Source organism: Chiloscyllium plagiosum, unplaced genomic scaffold (assembly GCF_037043375.1).
Source record: "Chiloscyllium plagiosum isolate Xiang-an unplaced genomic scaffold, Cpla_swu_hap1 HiC_scaffold_4, whole genome shotgun sequence".
NCBI classification, from domain to species: Eukaryota; Metazoa; Chordata; class Chondrichthyes; order Orectolobiformes; family Hemiscylliidae; genus Chiloscyllium; species Chiloscyllium plagiosum.
Window position 1 is genome coordinate 50,992,405 of NW_028270142.1, and position 22,069 is coordinate 51,014,473.

The window sequence follows — 22,069 nt, forward strand, 5'->3', positions numbered from 1 at the left end:
GGATGCAGTATCTTAAGTGACATTTAACAAAGGATTTATACCAGCACAACATGGTGTGTTTTATTTTACAATGAATCATACTGGCAAGGCAAGCTAATGTCGTCATTAAACCCTTTGACAACCAGAGTTGACCTCGTATGGAAATTATTTACCATAAGATGAATATCTTCTCTCTCAACAGATGTTAATTCGATACCCAGTAGAGTTGAAGTGCACTTGATATTGGCTCTGCCCAGCTGCATATCACTGCATTTTCTTTCTCTGTCAAGCATGCATCCACTCCCCTATTGATTCAAGATCTGCATGCAGTAGTTTTCTCTCCGTTGTAACACGAAAACCAATTTTGTATCATTCACAACTCATCACATTGCTCACAAACTTGCAGATTGCCTCTGTCCCTGCAACACTGCTAGCCAGGTCAGTAAAATCAAAGGTCTTGGTCCTAATTTCTGAGCAGCACATGTGGTGAATAATCTTGAAGCACACCCATAATTATGAATAACCACCTTCTGCATATGGGAATGCAACAAACTCAAATCCATTGCAACCATTTCTCACCAGTTTAATAAATTCTGCCTTACAGACTAACCTATTGTGAGGTTATTCCAAAATTTTATGTACGCAATATCTACCTAGGTCCAAAAGCCATGTGATTTCATAAAATTCAATCAAATTAATTATTTATGATCGCATTTCAGAAACTGGATTGAATCCTTTGCTAACATCTACATTATTTTTTCACTGGAGCATAGGAAGTTAAGAGGTTACTTTATAGAAGTTTATACAAAAGTGTATAGATATGGTGAATGGCAGGTGTCTTTTCCCTAGGGTGGGGGATTGTGAGACTAGGGACCTATTTTTAAGGTGATAGAAGATAGATTTAAAAAAGACATGGGAACAATATTTTTACACAGAGTGGTTCATTTATGGAATGAACTTCCAAAGGAAGTGGTGGATGCAGGTATAATTACAACATTTAAAAAACATTTGGATAAGTACATGAATAAGAAATATTGAGAGCATATGGGCTAAATGCAGGTAGGTGGGCCTAGTTTAGTTTTGAGTTATGGTAATCATGGAGTAGTTGGATCTAAGGATCTGTTTCCATGCTATATGACCTATGACTCTATTACCTACCATGCAAATCTTAAGTACTTGAGCATTTGTCCAGAAGATGCAAACTTACCCTAATTTCAGTGAACTGTTAAAGGCGAGCTTAGGCTGAGCATCTTCTGAATTTAGCAGAATCCATACTTACAGACATATCTACCTCTCCCTTCTCTCTTCCCATGACTTTGCTCAGGCTCCGATGAAGATCAGTAATATACCAGTGGCTGGATCTTGTGATAGATCCACACCACAATTCACTAAGGTTTGCTTGTAAATTCATTACCTGATGCCACGCATTAGCCAAATACTTTATTTTCCTCAGTATTTAAGACTCAATCTGCTGCTAGGTGCTATGACTGAAGACTAAACCAGTCGTGGTGTCTCTTGGCAAATTCCAGCTAAGTTCCCTATGTTTCATGGAAAGAAACTGATTTTGTAATAGAGCATGTACACTTCTTAAGTCTTGCATTCTTCATTGTACCTAACATTTACAGTGATACATCACATCTGTCACTGTGTGTGCCTTGTTTGAGTTTTCTTACCACTAGCAAGTTCGCAAGCTGACTCAGGAAGTGTGATTTGAAGGAGCATTTTAATATAATTGATGGTCAGTTGCTGTGTTTATTCCTCCACTGTGGACTGTTAGCTGTTTTAGATTTTTAATTCCGATACGAGCAATTGCCTATTGCATAGTTTGTAGTGATTCAAAACGAAAATGCTTGAGGGCATTTTGGACAAAAAGGAGTTATAGCACAAGGCAAACCAATAGATGACATGGAATAGCTGGCAATATAATCATGTAATGTGGTATAAGGCAAGTGAATAAAAATTAAAGTTGCATGCTGCCCAATTCAATGTACATTTTAATACAAAGTGATTATGGGTGAATTTTCAAGTAAAATCCAACAAAATGATATACACTTACTTTGGCAGTTTGGCTGATTGAATGCGTGCAAGATTGAAAGGAATACTTTTGGGGTCTGACTGCATTTCTTTCAATGAAATAAAACACGTACAATGCTGATAATAGAAAGAAAATGGCCTGCTCCATAAAATCATATAAGTTTTAAGTGCACCAGCCATTTTGTTAAAGAATAGAGCCAATTATACATTAGGAAGTGAGCTTTCGTCTGCAATCTAAGCAGAAGATCCAAATAACATCATAAGGGAAAGAAAATAAGTTACAGAGCTGCACTACAGAATGTCCAAACCACTTTACAACCAATTAGGTACATTTCATGCATTACAATGTATGAAATCTGCAGCCAATTTGCACACAGCAAGCTCCCACAAACAGCAATGTCTCAACGACCAGGTCATCTGTTTTAGAGGAGTCGATTGAGGAATTAATATTGTCAGTTGCCAAATGGAAGAACTCCCTCTGCTTGTCTTTAAAGCAATGCCATCAGATTTTTTACATCCTCAGAGAGCATGCGAGATTTCAGTTTAATGTCTCACCAGAGAGATGACATCGCCAAGAGTTTGAACATTCTCTCAGTACCATATTACACTGTACCCTGGATATTGAGCTCAAGAGTCTGGAATGGAACTTGAAACCACAATTTTCTGACTTCAAGACAAATGTGCAACTCAGTTGAGCCATGCAGGATGGCTTGTGTTATTTTAACAGTCCTTTCAACTCCCCAAAAAGAACTTGTGCAATGCGTAGCATCCTAACTAGAAAATTTGTGTTCATGTTCCACTTTAGGACTTGAAGGCCAAAGACATAATGGATCCTTCCAGCCCGGCACCGCCTTCCTGACCTGCAGTCTTCTTCTTGACCTCTCCGCCTCCACCCTACTCCGACCTATCACCCTCACCTTGACCTCTTTCCACCTATCACATTTCCAACTCCCCTCCTCCAAGTCCCTCCTCCCTACCTTTTATCTTCTCCTGCTGAACACTCTCTGCTCATTCCTGAAGAAGGGCCTGTGCCCGAAACGTCGAATCTCCTGTTCCCTGGATGCTGCCTGACCTGCTGTGCTGTTCCAGCAATAAAGTTTCAACTTTGATCTCCAGCATCTGCAGACCTCACTTTCTCCTCCATTCATAATGTGGCCAAACTGGCTGAATGTCAACTTGCAAATCCCTGTAATGAATGCTAATGTTAAGAGTGAGAGAGTTTCAAAGTCTGTTGTGCGATAGGAAGAATTTGGAGCCTCTGAAATCATTATCCATAGCTCTAGGGGACATCACGCACGCAAAACTGTATTTCTTCGTGGTAACTTGCAATCTTTATGAGGCTACTGCCTTGCTAATATTGATCAGACTGTTGCCAACTGCAAGGGATCAAATCCTCATGCTGGATGGGGTGGACTCAGGACCTTCCTCCTTGTCTTACCTGTGGTGGAGATTGTGGCATTGTGGGTTGAGCCTATTGTGTAATGATCTAAAACAGTTAATGCCAATGACTCTCTTAAGCACCACCCACTGTGGTGATGTCATAAGGATTTGGTGGCTTCAGAGCTGAAAGGAGTAAGACTCGATGTTTGGGTCTTCTTGTTATCGCTGTAAGCATATCATATTAATGTAGCTCATATATGGTTGTAATCATGCAATCAATTATATCTTGGGCAGCACAGTGGCTCAGCAGTTAGCACTGCTGCCTCACAGCAACAGAGATCCAGGTTCGATTCTAATCTTGGCGATTGTCTGTGTGGCGTTTGCATGTTCTGCCTATGTCTGCGTGGGTTTCCTCCAGGTGCTCTGGTTTCCTCCCACTTCCAAAGGTGTGCAGGTTAAGTGGATTGGCCATGCCAAATTGCGAAGTAGTGTTCAGAGATGTTAAGGTTAGGTGCGATAACTATGATTAAACCCTCCACACAGGTTACAGGAATGGGGTGGATATCGGTATGATGCTGTTCGGAGGGTCAGTGCATATTCAATGGGCTGAATGGCCTCTTTCTGCACTGTAGGAATTCTATGATTCTCTAATTATTGAAGACATGAGCCTCTTCTCATTAGACAACCAATTGTTTTTTTTCTAACACACTGGATCAAAAAAAATGTTGGCACTAAAACCACCAGATAGTTCATACAACGTGATAAGTAGCGGCGAGAATTCATCTTACAACATTGTAGCATGTGGCATGGACTCCATTCAGCTGCCTTCTATTTGAAGGCAGAGATTTCTTCGGGCACAACTTTAAAATGGCTGCTCAGGAAGCTTTTGAAAGAACTGAACTTTTTGGAACCCTCCAATGGCGAAGTTGGTCACAAGATCCAACAAGACAGGATGTACAATTGATGGTTAAAAAGCATTTCAGACCTGGGAAGAGATTCACAGCAGCAGGAGAGCTAAGGATTCCATGAAACTGAAGCATTAGTCACACTAAGGCAGTTACAGAATGCATCGGTGCCAATGAGTTGTTGGAGTGGTCTAAGTAGAGGTTCAGTCAGACAATGAATGGTCATTGGAGACTCTGTGAGTCAATTCAAAATCTTTGGTCATAGAATCCCAACAGCACGGAAGCACTCAGCCCATTGAGTCCATACTGACCCTCCAAAGAGCGTTCACCCAGACCCACCCTTTACCCCTGCAACCCTGCACCTCCCATGGCCAATCGACCTCAGCTGCACATCTTTGGACTGTGGGAGAAAACCAGTGCACCCAGAGCAAACCTGCTCAGACACAGGGAGGATGTGCAAACTCCACACAGTCGCCCGAGGCTGGAATCACACCCAGGCCCTTGGCACTGTGAGGCAGCAGTGCTAACCACTGAACCATCATGGCCAAGGCAAAGTCTTTTTCAAAAAAGGGTGTAATTTACAAGCTGGGAAATGAGAAGTAAACTATGTGCTTACAAGTTGTATTGAATCTGGCCAACATAATGACCACAAGGCCTAGCTGTAGTTAGGGAAACCAAGGACTACAGAAACAACTTGAAATAGGTGGTTTTGGGAAAGTTGCAAAATCAGAATACAGTTAAAGTGGAAATCTAGAAGCCTAAGCAAACAGAGTCAAATGACAGAGCAAGTTGGGAGACTATTGAGGCTATAGAAAAGGCTCAATATCCATTACATAAAGTGTGGTAAAGGTTGGAAGCATTTATTTAAACTGCTCATAGCCAGGATTCATCCAGGAGAAAACAGGGAAAGCCACGAGAAGTATTATTTAGAGCTTCAGACTGTGAGAATCATTTAGGAGACTGTTAAAGGAATGGGATTCATCTTATACAGCTGCAGAGACCACGAATCATTCAATAAAGCTGTTAAGAGAACAGGAATAATTATTAAAGCCAGAGGCAATGGGAGGAATTCATTAAAGCCATGAAGAAAACAGGAATTGAGTATAAAGACTGCAATTAGTGGTATTTATCTGGAGAAGTCACCAAAATCACATGAATCATCCATTTTACTCACAAAAGGTGGAAATCATCCATTTTGCGTGTAAAAGTGGAGGAAAAGCTTCCAGGGCATCGATACACAATGGCAGTAATGCTGTACTGTAGAATGATAAACCTCTACAGCCAGAACAAAAAAATCTCCAGGAAGTGAAGGAAGCATAAATAAGATAGCCGGAAAGATTTGAGTTCAGAGATGGGCCAAATAAAACAGAGATTTACCTACCTTCTGGAACCCTGAAATATGGAATTGCTGACAAACTAGCTATCAAATCAAAAGCTGAACAAGTTGATATACTTTTGATTCAAACTGGGATAATATTAATACAATATAATAATATTAATTATAATAAAAATATTATAGCATTCCAATATTTATAAGAAGCAACAGATACTTCTGATAAACTTCTGAAAAGCTTTGACAATTATTTTAACCTCAGAACACACAAGCTCTTGAAAGAGCAATATTAAATCAAGAGTCCAGCATCCAGAGGAATCCACTGATAATTCTATTAATGATATTTACATATTAAATAGAAAAATGAGACTTGAAATATAAGATAAAATGCATAAAAGACAGAATTATTCCTGGAATTGCAAATGTATCTTTATCAGATCTATCACAGACAGAAGATGATTTGACTCTTGAAAAGGCCATTCAGATGCTGCGTGAAGCAGAAGTCCAGAAACAATACAAGTCAATCCTCAGAGAAAAGGATCGACCTGACCACAAGATCAGCTGAATCCGTTTAGTTCATAAATTACAAATCCCTTAAAGACTTATGTGAGAAACAAGTACAATGGATATGACAGACACCATATATTAACAATCATTATCTGTGCTTTGGAACAAAGAAACCTCACAAACACCTGCAATGGGCAGCTAATAGATAAGAATGTTTTATCTGTAAATCAATAGGTCACTTTCAGGAAATATGTCAAAGTATGATGCAATCAAAGAACAACAGAAATCACACAAAGATGTTCATGAGGTAGAACAGGCTATAATAGAAGAAAAGCCAAATGTGTTGCTCAGGGGTGAAGGTGTCCAGATCTAAACCTTTGATAAGAAGATATTTATTTCAATTATATTGAAGCCAGAAGCAAAATATTTGTTAATTTCATCCCCTATATCCTTATAACCTATTAATTGCCCATTCTCACTCAGAGACCCAACATCACTGTATTTACTGTTTTCCTTCATAAATATGTATAGAAACTCTTGCTATCTATTTTTACATTTCTAACTAGCTTTCTGTCATACTGGACAGTAGGAATTGTGAAGGGTGACTTATAGTGGTTTAGAAAATAACGAGGGGCATCGATAAGGTGAACAGCAAAAATCTTTTCCTAAGGTGAGGGAGCTCAAAACTAGGGGACATATCTTTAAGGTGACAGGAGAAAGATTTAAAAAGGACATTAGGGGCAACTTTTTACACAGAGGGTGGATGGAATGACCTGCCAGAGGAAGTGATGGATGTAGGTACAGTTGCAACATTTAAAAGACATTTGGATAAGTACGTGAATAGGAAAGGTTTAGAGGGATATGGGCCAAACACAGGCAGGTGGGATTAGTTTAATTTGAGAACCGAAATCTGCATGGTCAGTGTGGACTAGTTGGATCAAAAGGTTTGTTTCCAAACTGCATGACTCTATACTTGAATTTTTGTTTCCTGATTAATCTTTTAGTCATTCTCTGCTATTCTTCAAATTCTGTATAATCATCTGACCTACCATTCACCTTTGCACAATTATATGTTTTTACCTTAGGTTTGATGCTGTTCTTAACCTCTTTAGTGTATAATGGATTGTAGGTCTTCTCCTTTGAACTTTTCTTTATTCTAAGAATAGAATTCAGTATATAGAAATATCTCCTTGAATGTCTTCAGTTAATTCTGTATTTATCTATTGCCTAACCTAAGAACCAAGTTGACTTCACCTAGCCTACATGCCTACATAGTTGCCTTTACTTAAGTTTAAAATTATAATCAATCCACTCTCTCCCTTTCAAAATGATTGTACAATGCAGCATGAAACCAGAGCCTTTAGATCCTGTACAACCAGAGGACAACTGCCAAAATCATCTAAGGCAACGTGACAAAGCAAACAGTAAGCTTACTCAAGCTTACTGCAGCTGTGGGGTCGGCACCAAGATGTAGGAGTAAGAAATGGAAGATTAAACAAGGGTGATGTTTAGGTGCACGAGTATCAACGTTCTGTAAAACCTTACATTTGTCACAAATATAGTACTTTGTGTGACAGATCTGTGATCTTTGAGAATCTGTTGAGGCTTCTGATGATTTGTGTTTTCCTATAGTCTAACCAAAGGGGCGGTGATCTCTGTACATGCTTGCATGTGCCCCTCGTGGAGCAATTCAAAGAGCTCAGAGGCTGTCATTTTCTGTGCCCCCTAGAAAGCAGGAATATAAGCTTGATGCTTGGCTCTCAGTTTAACCCATCTGCACCTTTTTGATTCAACACCTTTTTGATTTTGCCCCTCCCTATCTTTGAAATTTCCAGTATCAGACGTAGGCAACCCTTTGTTTTTATGGTCCAACAGGTTTATTTAGAAGTACTAGCTTTTGGAGCGCTGCTCCATCATCAGGTAGCTGTGGAGCAGGATCATAAGACACCGAATTTATAGCAAAAGATCACAGTGTTATGCATGCAGCTGATATGATATATTGAACAAACCTAGGTTGCTGTTACATCTTTCATCTTTTAGAATGGGTTGCAGATTTTGGTTCATTAATATTAATGTATTAAATTATTAAAGTAATAGTTCATTATGAAGCCACGCCTCGTATTTCCCTGAGATTGGCAAGTGCCATTCACCAAGGTATAAGAGAATCAGCAGCTGCACTGTCATCCTGTTCTTGAGACAGAGAGAATTCTGCATGATATAAGCAGCAGAAGGTACTCAGAAAGTTCACAACACAACTGTCAGGAACTAGATTGTGCATTCTTTCTCAGTTAAGAATCCTCAAAGATCTGGCCCATGGGCACCCCCATTTCTTCCTTTTCTTAATACCTAATTCACTGCTTTTTCATTCTAGTTCAATTAGTTTCAAAATTTTGCCCCTCCCTATCTTTGAAATTTCCAGTATCAGATGTAGGCAACCCTTTGTTTTTAAACTTATGAAAGCATTGGAAGGAAGTAGGTGTATTAAGTTTGGAGCGTGCTTTTTGTCTGTTGGGGATATCTCTGAAAAGACATTACCCTCCCCTTCCTCCCTACTCTCATATACTTTAAAACACACCAACCACCGCACCACCTGAACTAAACCCGCATGGACACTATGTGCCATTGCTGTGACTGAATTTGTATCTTTCGAAACCTGTGCACAACAGTGGGACATCGATGTAATGAGATCCATGCAAGATCTGGAGTTGCAATAGACTGGATTATTGTAACTTTAAAAGAAATGTTCCACTATCTGGACAGATATGGAGGTGTATTTCATCATATCCTGGGTGAATCTCAAGATTTGGGGCTTTTCTTCATGTTGCATAACTTCATAATGCAGAAGGGCAAGCAGAGGAGGAGAAACATTAAAAAGGAAACAAGGAAATAGTGGATAATGAGGAAGAGTGAGATGCAGCAAGAGCTGTAAGGCAGTACGTTATTGATGAGCAATTGTCTTTAAATCTCTCTGCCTCAATTTGTTGATTCACCCTTTGGCCACCACCTCCACTCTTTTTACATCCATCATCTGAATGACCTCAACTGCAATGTCATTGATGTTGCTTTTTCACTACTTATAATAGTCAAACTGATAGACTATATGTCTGTAAAGCTAAATCTCTATAGCACAAATGGGCAGCATCATTCCTAAATTGACAAATACTTCCATTGAACCTAAAGCAAGATGGTAGTTTAGCCTCAACTGATGTACTGTGTCCAGTTCTTTCCAAATATGTGAAGACGTATGTGAAGAGCGAAAAGATTCACAAGCAGGGACAAGGAATCTCAGTTGTAAAGATAGCTTTGAGAAATCAGACTGTTTCATGAGAAAATCATGAGAAGTCTGGGCAGAGTGGATAGGGAGGAATAGGAATAGGGAGACATATGAAAGGATCAAGAAGAGGGCACAGATTTAAAGTCATTGGCAAAAGAAATGGAAACGAAATGAGGAAAATCTATTTTCATCTGAGTAGGTAGGATTTGGAATGCACTACCTGAGACTGTGGTGGAGGGAGGTCCAATCATAGCACTCAAAAGATTGAAGGGTTAAGAGGAAAAAAGGTAGGAGAATGACAGCAGGTGAATTGTATAAGTCAGAGAGCTGGTGCAGAGATTGCTGGCCAGTTGGCCTCCTTCTGGTCTGTTTAGATCGGAGTGGTGCTGGAAAAGTACAGCAGGTAAGGCAGTATCAGAGGAGCAGGAAAATCGACGTTTTGGGCAAAAGCCCTTCATCAGGAATAGAGGCAGGGAGCCTCCAGGGTGGAGAGATACATGGGGGTGGGGGGTGGGGTTTGGAAGAAGGTACCTGGTACCTTCCCCTGCCACCGCAGGAGCTGTAAAACCTGCGCCCACACCTCCTCCCTCACCTCTATCCAAGGCCCTAAAGGAGCCTTCCACATCCATCAAAGTTTTACTTGCACATCCACTAATATCATTTATTGTATCCGTTGCTCCCGATGTGGTCTCCTCTACATTGGGGAGACTGGGCGCCTCCTAGCAGAGCGCTTTAGGGAACATCTCCGGGACACCTGCACCAATCAACCACACCGCCCTGTGGCCCAACATTTCAACTCCCCCTCCACTCTGCCGAGGACATGGAGGTTCTGGGCCTCCTTCCCCACCGCTCCCTCACCACCAGACGCCTGGAGGAAGAACGCCTCATCTTCCGCCTCGAAACACTTCAACCCCAGGGCATCAATGTGGACTTCAACAGTTTCCTCATTTCCCCTTCCCCCACCTCACCCTAGTTCCAAACTTCCAGCTCAGCACTGTCCCCATGACCTGTCCGGACTTGTCCTACCTGCCTATCTCCTTTTCCACCTATCTACTCCACCCTCTCCTCCCTGACCTATCATCTTCATCCCCTCCCCCACTCACCTATTGTACTCTATGCTACTTTCTCCCCACCCCCACCCTCCTCTAGTTTATCTCTCCACGCTTCAGGCTCTCTGCTTTTATTCCTGATGAAGGGCTTTTGCCTGAAACATCGATTTCACTGCTCCTTGGATGCTGCCTGAACTGCTGTGCTCTTCCAGCACCACTAATCCAGAATCTGGTTTCCAGCATCTGCAGTCATTGTTTCTACCTCTTTGGAAGAAGGTAGCTAAGAGTACAATAGGAGAATGGGGGTGGGGACGGAGGTGATAGGTCAGAGAGGACGTTGGGGGGAGGTAGCAGAGAGTACAATAGGTGAATGGGGGTGGGGATGGAGGTGATAGGTCAGAGAAGAGGGTGGAGTGGATAGGTGGGGAGGGAGATTGGCAGGTAGGACAGGTCATGAGGACAGTGCTGAGCTGGAAGGTTGGAACTGGGGTAAGGTGTAACAAGTCTTTGTGATTGAACGGAACTAAAAAGCCCTTATTGCTCCTCTTGTCTCCTATGTCAGTTCAAATGCTCCTTTGAAATGATTTCACACTGAAATTAGTTTGAGAAGTGGAGGACTGCTGAAATTTCATTAAAGACATATGAAATAGTCACAGTGGATGACCTTGAGGAGCTTTACACATTTGGTATGGCTGTAGACCGCAACATCTGTGCATTGGTAAGCTGGGATGGCCTAGTTGGCTGGCATCATTAATGCTGTCAGTTGCAGTGGAGTACCTGGCAGGCAGTTGTCTAAGGCAGCGCAGCACTTATCCCTCCCATGGAGACAGCACCATTTCCATTGAAGCTGCACCTCAGCAAAAGAATATATGAGCGAAGTACATTTTCATGTTTGGGGAACAGGAAGGGGAATTGGGAAAGCATCATGAGTGTAAGGACTATAGGTTGTCAGGTTTGCCATGCACTGCAGACAGGTTCTAGATGCAATGCTTCTGGTGATCATTCACCCCTTTGCTGTGTCCACTCATGTTGGCCAATAAGCCAAGAAAGTTTCCTTCCATTGTATAGTAAGAAGATAACCCTTGTCCTGCTGTGCTCCTCTCAAAATAACTCTCAAAATAAGGCAGTGTCTGACAACAACAAAGGTTTTTGCAGTTTCTTCTCTACCTACCATTTTCAGAATGTTGAATTCCTCTTGTCTGTAGCCAAAGTATCACCCCACCTTTAAGAAATTCAGGCCATTTTGAAATATTATCAAGGGTTGCAAACTCCCATGAAACAAAATGCCAATCAACACTATAAGTCAAGCGAATGCACCATCTACTCCATTCAAATAAGGCATGGGACTAATTTGAGACCTTCCTTCTGTCCCATAATTGAGTCTATGCATTGACCATTTTGGACCTAAAATGTCACTGAAGCAATTATATCTCCTATTGCATAATAAGCAAATGGAAGATATCGGTTGTGTGGCATGAGATAGTAACATATTTTGCTTTACATGTTATCATCTGTGTAAAAATAGGGCAGAAGTACAGATGCTGCCCGCAAATTTCTATAAGTTAACACTTTCACAGTAACAGCTTTGTGTGTAACTAACTGCATAATTAAGCAGAAATTTCTGGATTGTAATACTACCCGCTGTCCCTGTACAATGGTTGATGTGCCAGTGACTAGCTGTGAACTGAAAAGCACACAGAAATTGTTTTGTGAAACACTGATTGGTATATCTTGCTTTTCAGCGCCTGGCTTACAGCACAGATAGTCCAATAGCAGATGCAGCCAAGCTTTACTGGCTGTTTTACAGAATGCAACATTCTGGGATCCCTGGCATACTTATTACAGTCATCTTGTACATTGTGATGTTCGTTAGCTCCCTTGCAATACTCTGTTTCTATTTCTTAAGGTAAGAATACTTAGGTAACTTTTCATGCTTTTTATTTAGGAGCTGAAACTTGAAGAGTTATTTAATTGTACTTAACTAATTTGCATTTCCTTATCCAAATTGCTAAGATACAGCGGGAATACATAGGTAGGAAAATAAGTTGTAGAGTTTTCTGGAACCCCAGAAGCTTGCCATGTTATTTACTGGACAACATTGTGTTGTACTTTGTGCAAACGTTCATGTCTGTCAAAGTACTTTTTAAGCTCCCTTAGTAGGCACATATAATTTGCTAATGTATCAACATACGCTGATAATTCTGCAGTCTGTACTTCAACAGAAGGTTGGGTTCACATGTGAGGGGAGAAATCTGTCAAAGTACTTTGCACTGCTTTGAGCTGAAAAGCTGTCTGGCCTATCAAGCTGGTACTTCGTGGCTTCTGTTTAACATTCCGCCTCCATTGTGTCTTTCCTATCTTTCCACCCGTATTTTCATTTTTTTTCTTGTTATGTCAAATTTACAGCACAGAAATAGGGTACCTAGCCCAATTCAGTGCCGATATTTATGCTCCACTTGTGCTTCTTCCCCTTCAATTTAACATTAGCCTATCTGTGGATGGAATGTAATACCCTTCCCTGTAGCAGGATTGGTGTCAGCGGATACTGAATGGGGTGAAAGCGTGTTGATTGGAAACCCCACTTCGCTTTCTTACTCCAGCTTTAAATGAGGCCCTGGAGTGGACATTTGCACCCCTTTTAAGGGCCTTATGTTACTATCACTGCTTTTCAATGAGCAGTGAGTGGGGAAGTTTGTCATGTGTGACCATTACAAACCAATCTTGTCCGGGAGGATCCTCTTTCAAAATTGCTCACTGGGGGCCCACAATTAAGAATGGGGTTAGGCTGTTGAGAGATACTCCCTTGTCCTTTCTGCTAATCTCCTAACTCTCCCATCTCTGGGATAGTCCTGTTGACATCTCTCTGCTGTAGCCTGGATTCATTAGGGATCCAAGGTCTTGGACTGGTGTATTACCGACAGCAGGCACCACTACCCTGATTTTCTATATTAGGCTGGTGATGCTGTCAGACGAAGAGCTTCATGCTTTGGTTGGCTGACTGCTCTTGACAGACCCGAATTTCTGTCCCTGGAGTTCTCGACCTCGGGGAAAGCTGACTGCTGCCCCGTTAAATGCTTGTTGTTGATAGTTACTGCAGTGGGCCTTCCTGAAAAGAGGAACTAAAGACATCTCACCAGCTCTCCAGTCAGCAGGCAAGTGCCCCATTGACTCCATTAAATGCCATCTACGTAGTGTTTGTGATCTGTTTCCCCTCCTGTACCTATGCAGCTTCCCCTAAAAAAGCATCTATTCTACTCTCCATAACTCCTCCTTGTTATTAATGTAGATTGCAACTAATTGGGGCCCTGTCACTGACTCCTGTCATACTCTGCTGGTTACAGCCTGCCAAGTAGAAATTGCCCCATTATCCCAATTATCTGCTTTCCATCTATTATCCTCTCCTCCATTCATGCTACTATATTACCTTTAGCTCTATGAGCCCTATCTTGTATATTTAATATTTTATGTAACAACTTACAAAATGCCTTTGGAAATCCAAGTATACTATATCCACTGTTCCTCCTTTCCATGTCCTCTGAGTTATGTCCGCGAAAACACTCCAGATAACTTTGTCAACCTGATTTGCCTTTTGCAATACCATGTTGATTCTGTAATTTTCTGAAGGCTTGGCTATCCTTAGGAATAGGTCCCAACATTTTCTGGATGACTGACGTCAGGCTAACTGGCTTGTAGCTCTCTGCTTTCTCCCTCCTTTCTTGAATAGCAATCTAATATATGCTAACTTCCAATTATTGTAGGATCAAGGGAATTCTGGAAAATGTAACCAGCACAGTGACTATCTCTGTCATTGCATTTTTATGTGTTCTAGGATGTAGATTATCAGGTCCTGCAGATTTCTCTGTGTTCAGACCCCTAATTTCCTGTATTGTGTTTTTTTATGCAGTTATTAGTCCTTTAAATGCTTCACTTTTGATTGGCACCACTACAGCATTAACATTTTTAAAAAATTTAAATCAGTCTGGCACTTGGTACTTTCACAACTCTACTGCTTCAGTCTCAGAGACTTTATCGCCTGCTTGATTGTTCAGCCTCAGTTTCCCCATGATCGATGTCTCCCATGGCTACCTGGACTGCCAATGATTGATGGTTTTATGCACCTCTGACACCCCTCTCTCCTCCACCCCAATCCTGTGAGCTGTGCCTCTGACAATTGATACCTCCTGCAGCTTGCCAGACCCACCACTGGTCGATCTCTCAGTTTCCCCTGGCTACCTACAATTGATGACTGTGTCATGTGTGTGTGTAAAGCCATCTCCTTTCCCATTGCTGATTTTCTAACTTTAAAGGGGTTTGTCACGGTTTTTGCAAACAGAAACTAAATGGAATTTTAAATTGAAATTAGGATTTCACCCTGTATTTTACACTAAATTTATTAAATTTTCCACTAAAAATATACTTTTTTTGTCTTTGCCAGAAAAAGATTTAGATCTATTTAAAGATCATGAAAATGGGTCCTTCTGTGATCCTTTTTAAAATGGGTCAGGATTCCAGTGGGGAATGGAAGAAAATTTGGAGAATCAAAATTATTGTATTCATGACTGGGATCATAGTCATTTCTCCTTGCTCTCCTCCCCAGCCTTTTCTAACAGCCTCACCCCCAATCCTACCTCCCCACCCCGCTGTTTATTCTGCTAGGTTCGCCTACCCTCTTAACCCCCCCCCCCCCCCCCCCACAAACTGTAGATGTAAATGGCGATGGCAGGGTAGACCTGGGACCCTTGTAGATTTACCTCCTTTATGCCTCTGGGACTGCTGTACAAAAGGTGGGAGGAGGGTTGCATAAGGCAGTAGTACAGGCCTTCATTTACCACATAGCAGAGAGCGGGACTTTGGTTAACGTCCCCTTTATCACAGCATGGTTGCCAACTTCAGTTGAACGCAATGCTGAAGATTTGAAATTATGAAGCCCCAACTCCATCCATCCCACCCCACCGCACCACAGTCAAACAGCTTTCCCTCTCTCCATGCTCCAAACGGTCTCTGATATTTTCTAAGTAATCAACAAAAATGCTCAAAGAAAATCAAAACACTTTCTTTTCAAATGCACCTATTACTGTTAACCTTGGTTCTGTTTATAGTGTCCAGTTAATGAATCTATACTTCCAGGAGATTACAGGACAATTTGGAAAGTTGGCAACCCCATCTCCTGCAAAATATCTTCATCTTGCTGCCCATCTGAGTATGTCTGCAAAAAGGCTCCGACTTGCTCAATTCTTTTCTGTGGTAGTTTCTTTCTTAATCCTGTGGTAACAACTCGACATGAGGCAAGTTTGTAATTATTTATTTGGACTAAATAAATTCCACACCAATATCCAAAAGAATAAGTAACCGAATTGGTCAGGTAAGAAAAAAATTTGTATCTATTTTAATATTTCATATTTGAACAGTAATAAAGAAAAAATATATTTGCTATGTGGCTGATTTATTCTAAAACAAAGTTCAACACAATTAGTTCTTATCATTTATCCAGTCACTGAACTGATCCCCATTTTCTTTGTAAGTTTGGCATTTGAGCCCTTTCTATCCCCAGTTACTCAGTAAATGACACAGTAAGGCGGTTTTATGTCATTTGTGTTGCTAAATTGCGTGTGTTTCCCCAGGAGTGTCCAACTAATTTAGTCCATTAGGTATGGATTCACAGGCCCATATGTCTGTGTTGTTATTAACATAGTTAGTGGTTGTCTACTTGTGAACAAGCAATTGCAAATCACTCAGCTCTCTAGCTTTTCTTTCTAGCCAGTTGCTTCTGGCCTGTAAATATGAGTAAGAAGTGCAGTGCTTTACAACCCCCTAGTTAGTCCCTTTAGCCAGAGGCGCTTTACAGGTAAATGTGAGATTAGAGCCAAGGAAAAATGTAGAATTTCTCAGTTTCTGTGTTGGTAGTGTTAAAAAATAAATACTCCAACTTTGATGGGTGAGTTAAGACTTCCCTTGCCCTTTATTAGTGTCACCATGGCTGTTGTTAACCCTGCATTGAAAGAATGAATGTATCTTTCTCGCACCTTTCATGACCTCACAATATCCAAAAGCACTTAATGCACAGCCATTAAGGTACTTTTAAATTGTAGTTACAAGTTGCAATGTAGGAAATGCAGCAACCAGTTTGTACACAACAAATACCCACAAAGTGCAATGAGATCATATTTTTATCAATGGTGCATGAGTGATAAACATTAACCAGAACATTGCTGGGGTCTTGTGTATTATGTTCACAATCATAAAGTGTGTCACTGTTAAAATGTCCAAACTTGTTCAACTGTGTTCAGAAAGAACTGGATGAGCCAATTTGAAGGTTTGTTTTAAAAACCTTTTCTTTATTTCATTTGTTATAACCATTGTTATCAGCCTACTTTTACATTACTGCCAGGAGCTGATAGCTGGTGAAAATGTGCAGAAAGGCTATGACTCTGTTGCTGAAAGATTATGGAAGCCCTTTTATTGGCAGCAAAGGCACGCAAGTCATGCATGCCATCACCTTCAATGATTTCTGATGGTCTTTAACACCAGTTTCAGAAAGTCTATAAACACAAACACCGATGCAACACTCAAGTTTTCAGCAGTAATTTGAGATTCACAATAGCTAAGAGCTGCCAAAATAGTTCTTAAATTTTACAGCTTAGGGTTAGGAGATTTGACACATCTTGTCCATATAATAGTTATCATGACTTCTATTCTGATAATGACTCATTTTATTCTGATTTATGTCACGTAGAGCACCCAAAACAGGTTTCTGCTCGGCATTTATTGGAACTTCAGGCAACTGATGTGAATATGACCATTAATGTGCAATTCTATTATTGTTATGTATTGCCTGCGACCATATTGTCTCTAGTATTCACTTGCACCCCTACATGCCACTGACACTTACATGAGCTGTTGCTGCAGTACACCCAAGAGGCAAAAATGCTTTGATATTTTTAAAGTTCTTTTAAGCAGAGGGAAATGACGGATCTCAGAGCTTATCAGATCTCGATGTGTCCATCCAAGCTTACCAATAACTCCTCCCACCAGTGGCAGTGGGTTGGGTTGGGTTGGGTGGAGAGGTGGGGTGGGGAGGTGGAGTGCAATTACTCATCACTCAAGCTTGCCCACAAATTTTAAGTACCCTTGAAAAGGCATTTTTCCCAGATAGCATCTACTTTGAAAGATTTTCTCTGCGTCCAATGCTCTCCTGTTAACCAAGTATCCAGACACTGGCAATTATTGGTTTGCAACTAACGATGACAACTATATAATTGTGCAAAAGTCATGCGAGTGCATTAAACATAACAAAAAAAAGTTATTCGGGACCATAATTGTAGCCCAGATGCTATATTATTGCACTGATTATTAACTTTCAATACAATGATACTGAAATTTTTCTTAAGAGTCTATTTAATTCAGGAATGAATATTTCTTTTTTCCAAAAAAGAAATTCTTTCTGATGCTGAGCCAACATGCAATAAGTTAAAGCAAATAAAGGGTTACAAGCAGATTTCTTGCTGTGAGGATAGTAAGTGGTTATTCTTGCTGTGCAAATGGAGTGTGAATAACATATACACAGCTTTTAAGTAAATATTTCTGTGTCCTTTGATTGAGTGTGCAATCACTTATTATGTTAACAGCTACAAAAGCAATGTAATGGACGAATTAATGCAACTGGGCATTGGTCATTTTAGATCTCCATATTCACTGGCTTACTTCAAAAATGGTTTCCTAAAACAACTTAACAACATCTTAATTAAGGATGAGTTCCAGAATAAAGTCCTTAACTCTATTTGTCCTCACCAAGCAGCGAGACAAGTAGGCTGATGCATGCAGAGGATTGATAAAAAAGACACACAAAATAAGATTTTAAAAAACACCCATCTTAAAACATCTAGATGAGATACACAATACTTCTGAGCTCCAATGTTTGAATGTACGCATTCTTTTAATATCAGGTCGCTGGCATTACAGCTGAAGCCAGTCATTTTCCCATTAATATCAATATCACACCGTTGCTGCATAATATCTGCTTTAACTAAGTGACCAATATTAAAACATGAGCCAAAAATAATGGTTTCTGCCACTCACAGTGCAGCGAATTGTTACAAATGTAGGCCACTGAAGCGTCTTGGCTTCAGAAGCTGCTGTTTCTTATTGGCTGTTGGTAGAACTTGTGACATACTATATGACCTATTTCTAAAAAAAATGCCTCGGGGGCTATGCATAGATGGGCTGTGCTGCTATCCTCATTTTAATTACATATTAAAGAGGTACAATGCACAGTTTTAAACATTGCATTGATTTTATACTCACACTTTAAAAACAAAATGATACTCATCCCTGCTAGGCTGCCACAGCACAACGTGAAAATAACTTTAGCTGAATAGAATTATTTCCTTACATTTTAAATATTGTCCAGCTCTTGGGCCATTGCTCTGCTGAATGCAGAGTTGAGTGTTGAAACTGAGCTTAGCTTGTTAGAGAGAATAATATTAAACAGAAAGATGTTAGGTTGATAACCTTTACTATATTTTCACTACTCTGAAGGCTGCACAATAGAGGGAGGCTTCTAGATATCTTCTACCGACTGCACAGCACTGAGGAGAGATTTTTTGTTCCTCTGGATTTGGAGCTGTCAAATCAAGAGCTGAACTACATCATGAAAAAGGCGGAGCAATGGAGGGGGATCAATGGTGAAAGAAGGAAGGTAAGTGAGCATACCAGCAGGAAGCACTTTATCTCATTGAAACTTCACAGTAAAATGGACTTTTCATCAGAGAATAACACAGATATCTGCCCCCAGTTCATCAGTTAATCAACATACCCCAGGAACATATCTCTCTATTGTGCTAAACCAGGTATTAAGATGAATCTGCAACTTCACAACATCTCAACATCCCTCCTAAACCTTAGGTAGAAATTCACCAAAGAAGCATCTCAATAAATCACAGGACATCTATGTGAATATCAATGCCAGAGTCTATACATCTCTTGACTCATTCGATTGTGAATCTCAGCTGAAATCTGCTGGTTTTATAAAAAATATTTAACGTGGGGCACATGTCGAATGTAATACTGGCTGCACTAGGCAAGCTCTTTCATTGAAAGCACACTGTACTCACTGACAAATCAGGACACTGGACAGTCAGACCATGGGTTATTAAGTCAGCAGCTAAACTGAAATGGGTGCTCAGATCAGATTGCTGAAAGAGAGGGTTTGCTTAGACCAATAGTCTCAGTGGTATCATGAAGGAGTTTTGTTGACCAACTCTCTTGGCTACAAGACCTGGAATTGGAGATGGCTTTCTGTGGGGCATATTTGATTCATAGATCACCTGAACAAGCACTACTGACCTTGCCTTTGGAGAAGGTCAATGCAACTTCAGCAAGCCCCAAACTCTACTATGTTTCATTTAATTCGCCATTACCTAGGGGAAGTTTATTATAGGAAATCCAGAACAAAGATTATGACAGTGGATAATTAAGAAAGGATTTCAGGTAAAATATTCAAGAAGTCAATTCATGCTATCATTTCAATTATGAAATCACGCTATGCCATTTTAGTGACAAATATGTTCAAATGAAATTCCTCTGCAGTTTAATCAAAGTTTAAAACTCATTTAATGTTTCCCACAATGCAACATTCACTACAAAAGTGCTTGGTTAACTGGAAAGCATTTTGGAATGTTCTGAGGTTACGAAAGGTTGTATACATCCAGGCCTTACTTCTTAAAGTGGAATCAATGTCATATTCCTTGTTACTAATAACACAGGGAACAATTTTAATTCATGGTTTTATAAAAGAGCCTGGAGAATGTGCTGCTTTTAAACATGGTAGAATCATGAAAAACTCAATGCAAGAGGAAGCCATTCACTTCTAATGGCCTCATCAGTAATAGCTCAAAATCTTACTTAACAGCTCAGATCCTATTTTTCTGATTTTGTTGTAATTTATTTTGTTAATCAATGACATCATATCAAAACGTTATTGCCTCTTATTCTTTGTAGTGCAGATGGTCTGTCCTTTGCGAAGTTCAGTGCAGCATCAGCCAAGTTTCTATCTAAAGTGGCAGTTTAATATACAGCATCCGATTAAGCCCCACAATCAAACCAGAACCTTGCCCCATGGAGAAAATAATTGTGTTACAACCAGATTTATATATTATAATAAATTAAAGTTTGGTCCTTTTTTAAAATTTACAGAAGCGATGAAAGGAGTTTTAATTGTGGAAATAGATAGATGCTATGTTTATCTATACTTATTGTCCATTTTCTGGTCATGGTTTTGAGTTTGCAGAATTTTATCTAGAATTTGTTTATGCTGTATTGACAATGTACATGAAGAGTTTGTGTTTTTCGTTATAAACAGATAAATATATTTTATCGCTATAACTATTTTAAATCAAATATGTGTGAAAGTCATTTGACAAATACAAGGTCTGATGCTAAGGTACAGTATTTGAAAGCAATCACCATTAATTTTAATTATGAAAAGTATCAAAATTATTACAATGTAAAATGTTCCTCAATTTAATACCCACCAATTCAATGATCATACATCTTAAAGTCTGTATCATAATCCCTGTTAACTTTATGTACGAATGAAGTAATGCAGTGTTTCAGAATTAGTGAATGGTAACAGTAACCTCGCCAATAATCTTGGACCTCCATTAATAACCCTGTTCTTTTTTTGGCAGCTTGAGCAAAGTAATTTGCTTTTTTAATCATCCCTCTTCTTTCTTAACGAATAAGGTTCCCCCAACACCAATGGTTTGTCAGGCTGTAATGTGATACCTTCTTCAAGGCTGCATGTTGCTGCATTTTTGCTGCCTCACTGCATAATAGTACTATTCTTTCCATATGCCAGTGACTCCTATGTGCCTTACTTTCAGTAATAGTGAGTTGTGAATACTACAAGGTGCCTCTGTAACTGGCAGGTTTCAAGAGGGGAGCCTTTACAAATCTGATCTCATCATTTGATATGACATGTGCTGATTTAGCAGAGAAAATAACTCGCCTTGAAGGTGGGTAGAATAAAATAGAAGAAAACGCACTGGAGGATGTTAAAAGCAAGATTAGAATTCAAAGTGAAAAAAGAACAAAATGCATATTTTCAAAAGGATGCTTCTGGAGTGATTTAGAAGCTATTAGCGACTACATTTTACACAGAAATAAGTTACGCATTAAATGATTCACCACATTATTTCTATAGCTGCAATGCTTTTTAACTTTTAGAAAATTGAGATTTTCTCTCACCCTGACACTTATAAATTGCAGATGTCCATATGGAAAATATCAAAGCATGTAGTAACTTTCAAAATGCCCTTTGATATATGGAGATATACACAACTAGAGACTTTAAAGCCATTTGCTGTGCTGTTTGTGCCCTTACATTAAGCAACTGAGGAGCACACGCAGTGTGCCCAGATGGTAATGGGCCTGTCTAGGAGTATATTTTGCCAGTCCTCACTTGATTTGCTGAATGATGAACCACAATATAATGCGACATGTGAGCCATTGTAGGACAGGAGGCAGTTAATAGACTGTAAGTGCACCTTCAATTGATTATAGAAAGACTTCAGTGCTAAAGTGTACCAGTGCATAGTCCAGTTCATCCCCT

The 22,069-nt window shown here is 40.0% G+C and overlaps 1 protein-coding gene across 4 annotated transcripts in view; it reads left to right on the forward strand.

The window, feature by feature from the left end:
* ofcc1 (orofacial cleft 1 candidate 1) overlaps positions 1-22,069 on the forward strand; it is a 308,134-nt gene that overhangs the window by 212,140 nt on the left and 73,925 nt on the right. For 3 of the 4 annotated variants that reach the window (XM_087986250.1, XM_087986251.1, XM_043689352.2), the window contains exons 18-19: positions 12,204-12,367; positions 18,997-19,156. In XM_087986250.1, coding sequence (XP_087842376.1) covers positions 12,204-12,367; positions 18,997-19,156 — 324 coding nt within the window. Of the gene's footprint in view, positions 1-12,203; positions 12,368-15,588; positions 15,750-18,996; positions 19,157-22,069 lie in introns of those variants that run through there. The other variant, XM_087986252.1, reaches the window with a different exon arrangement.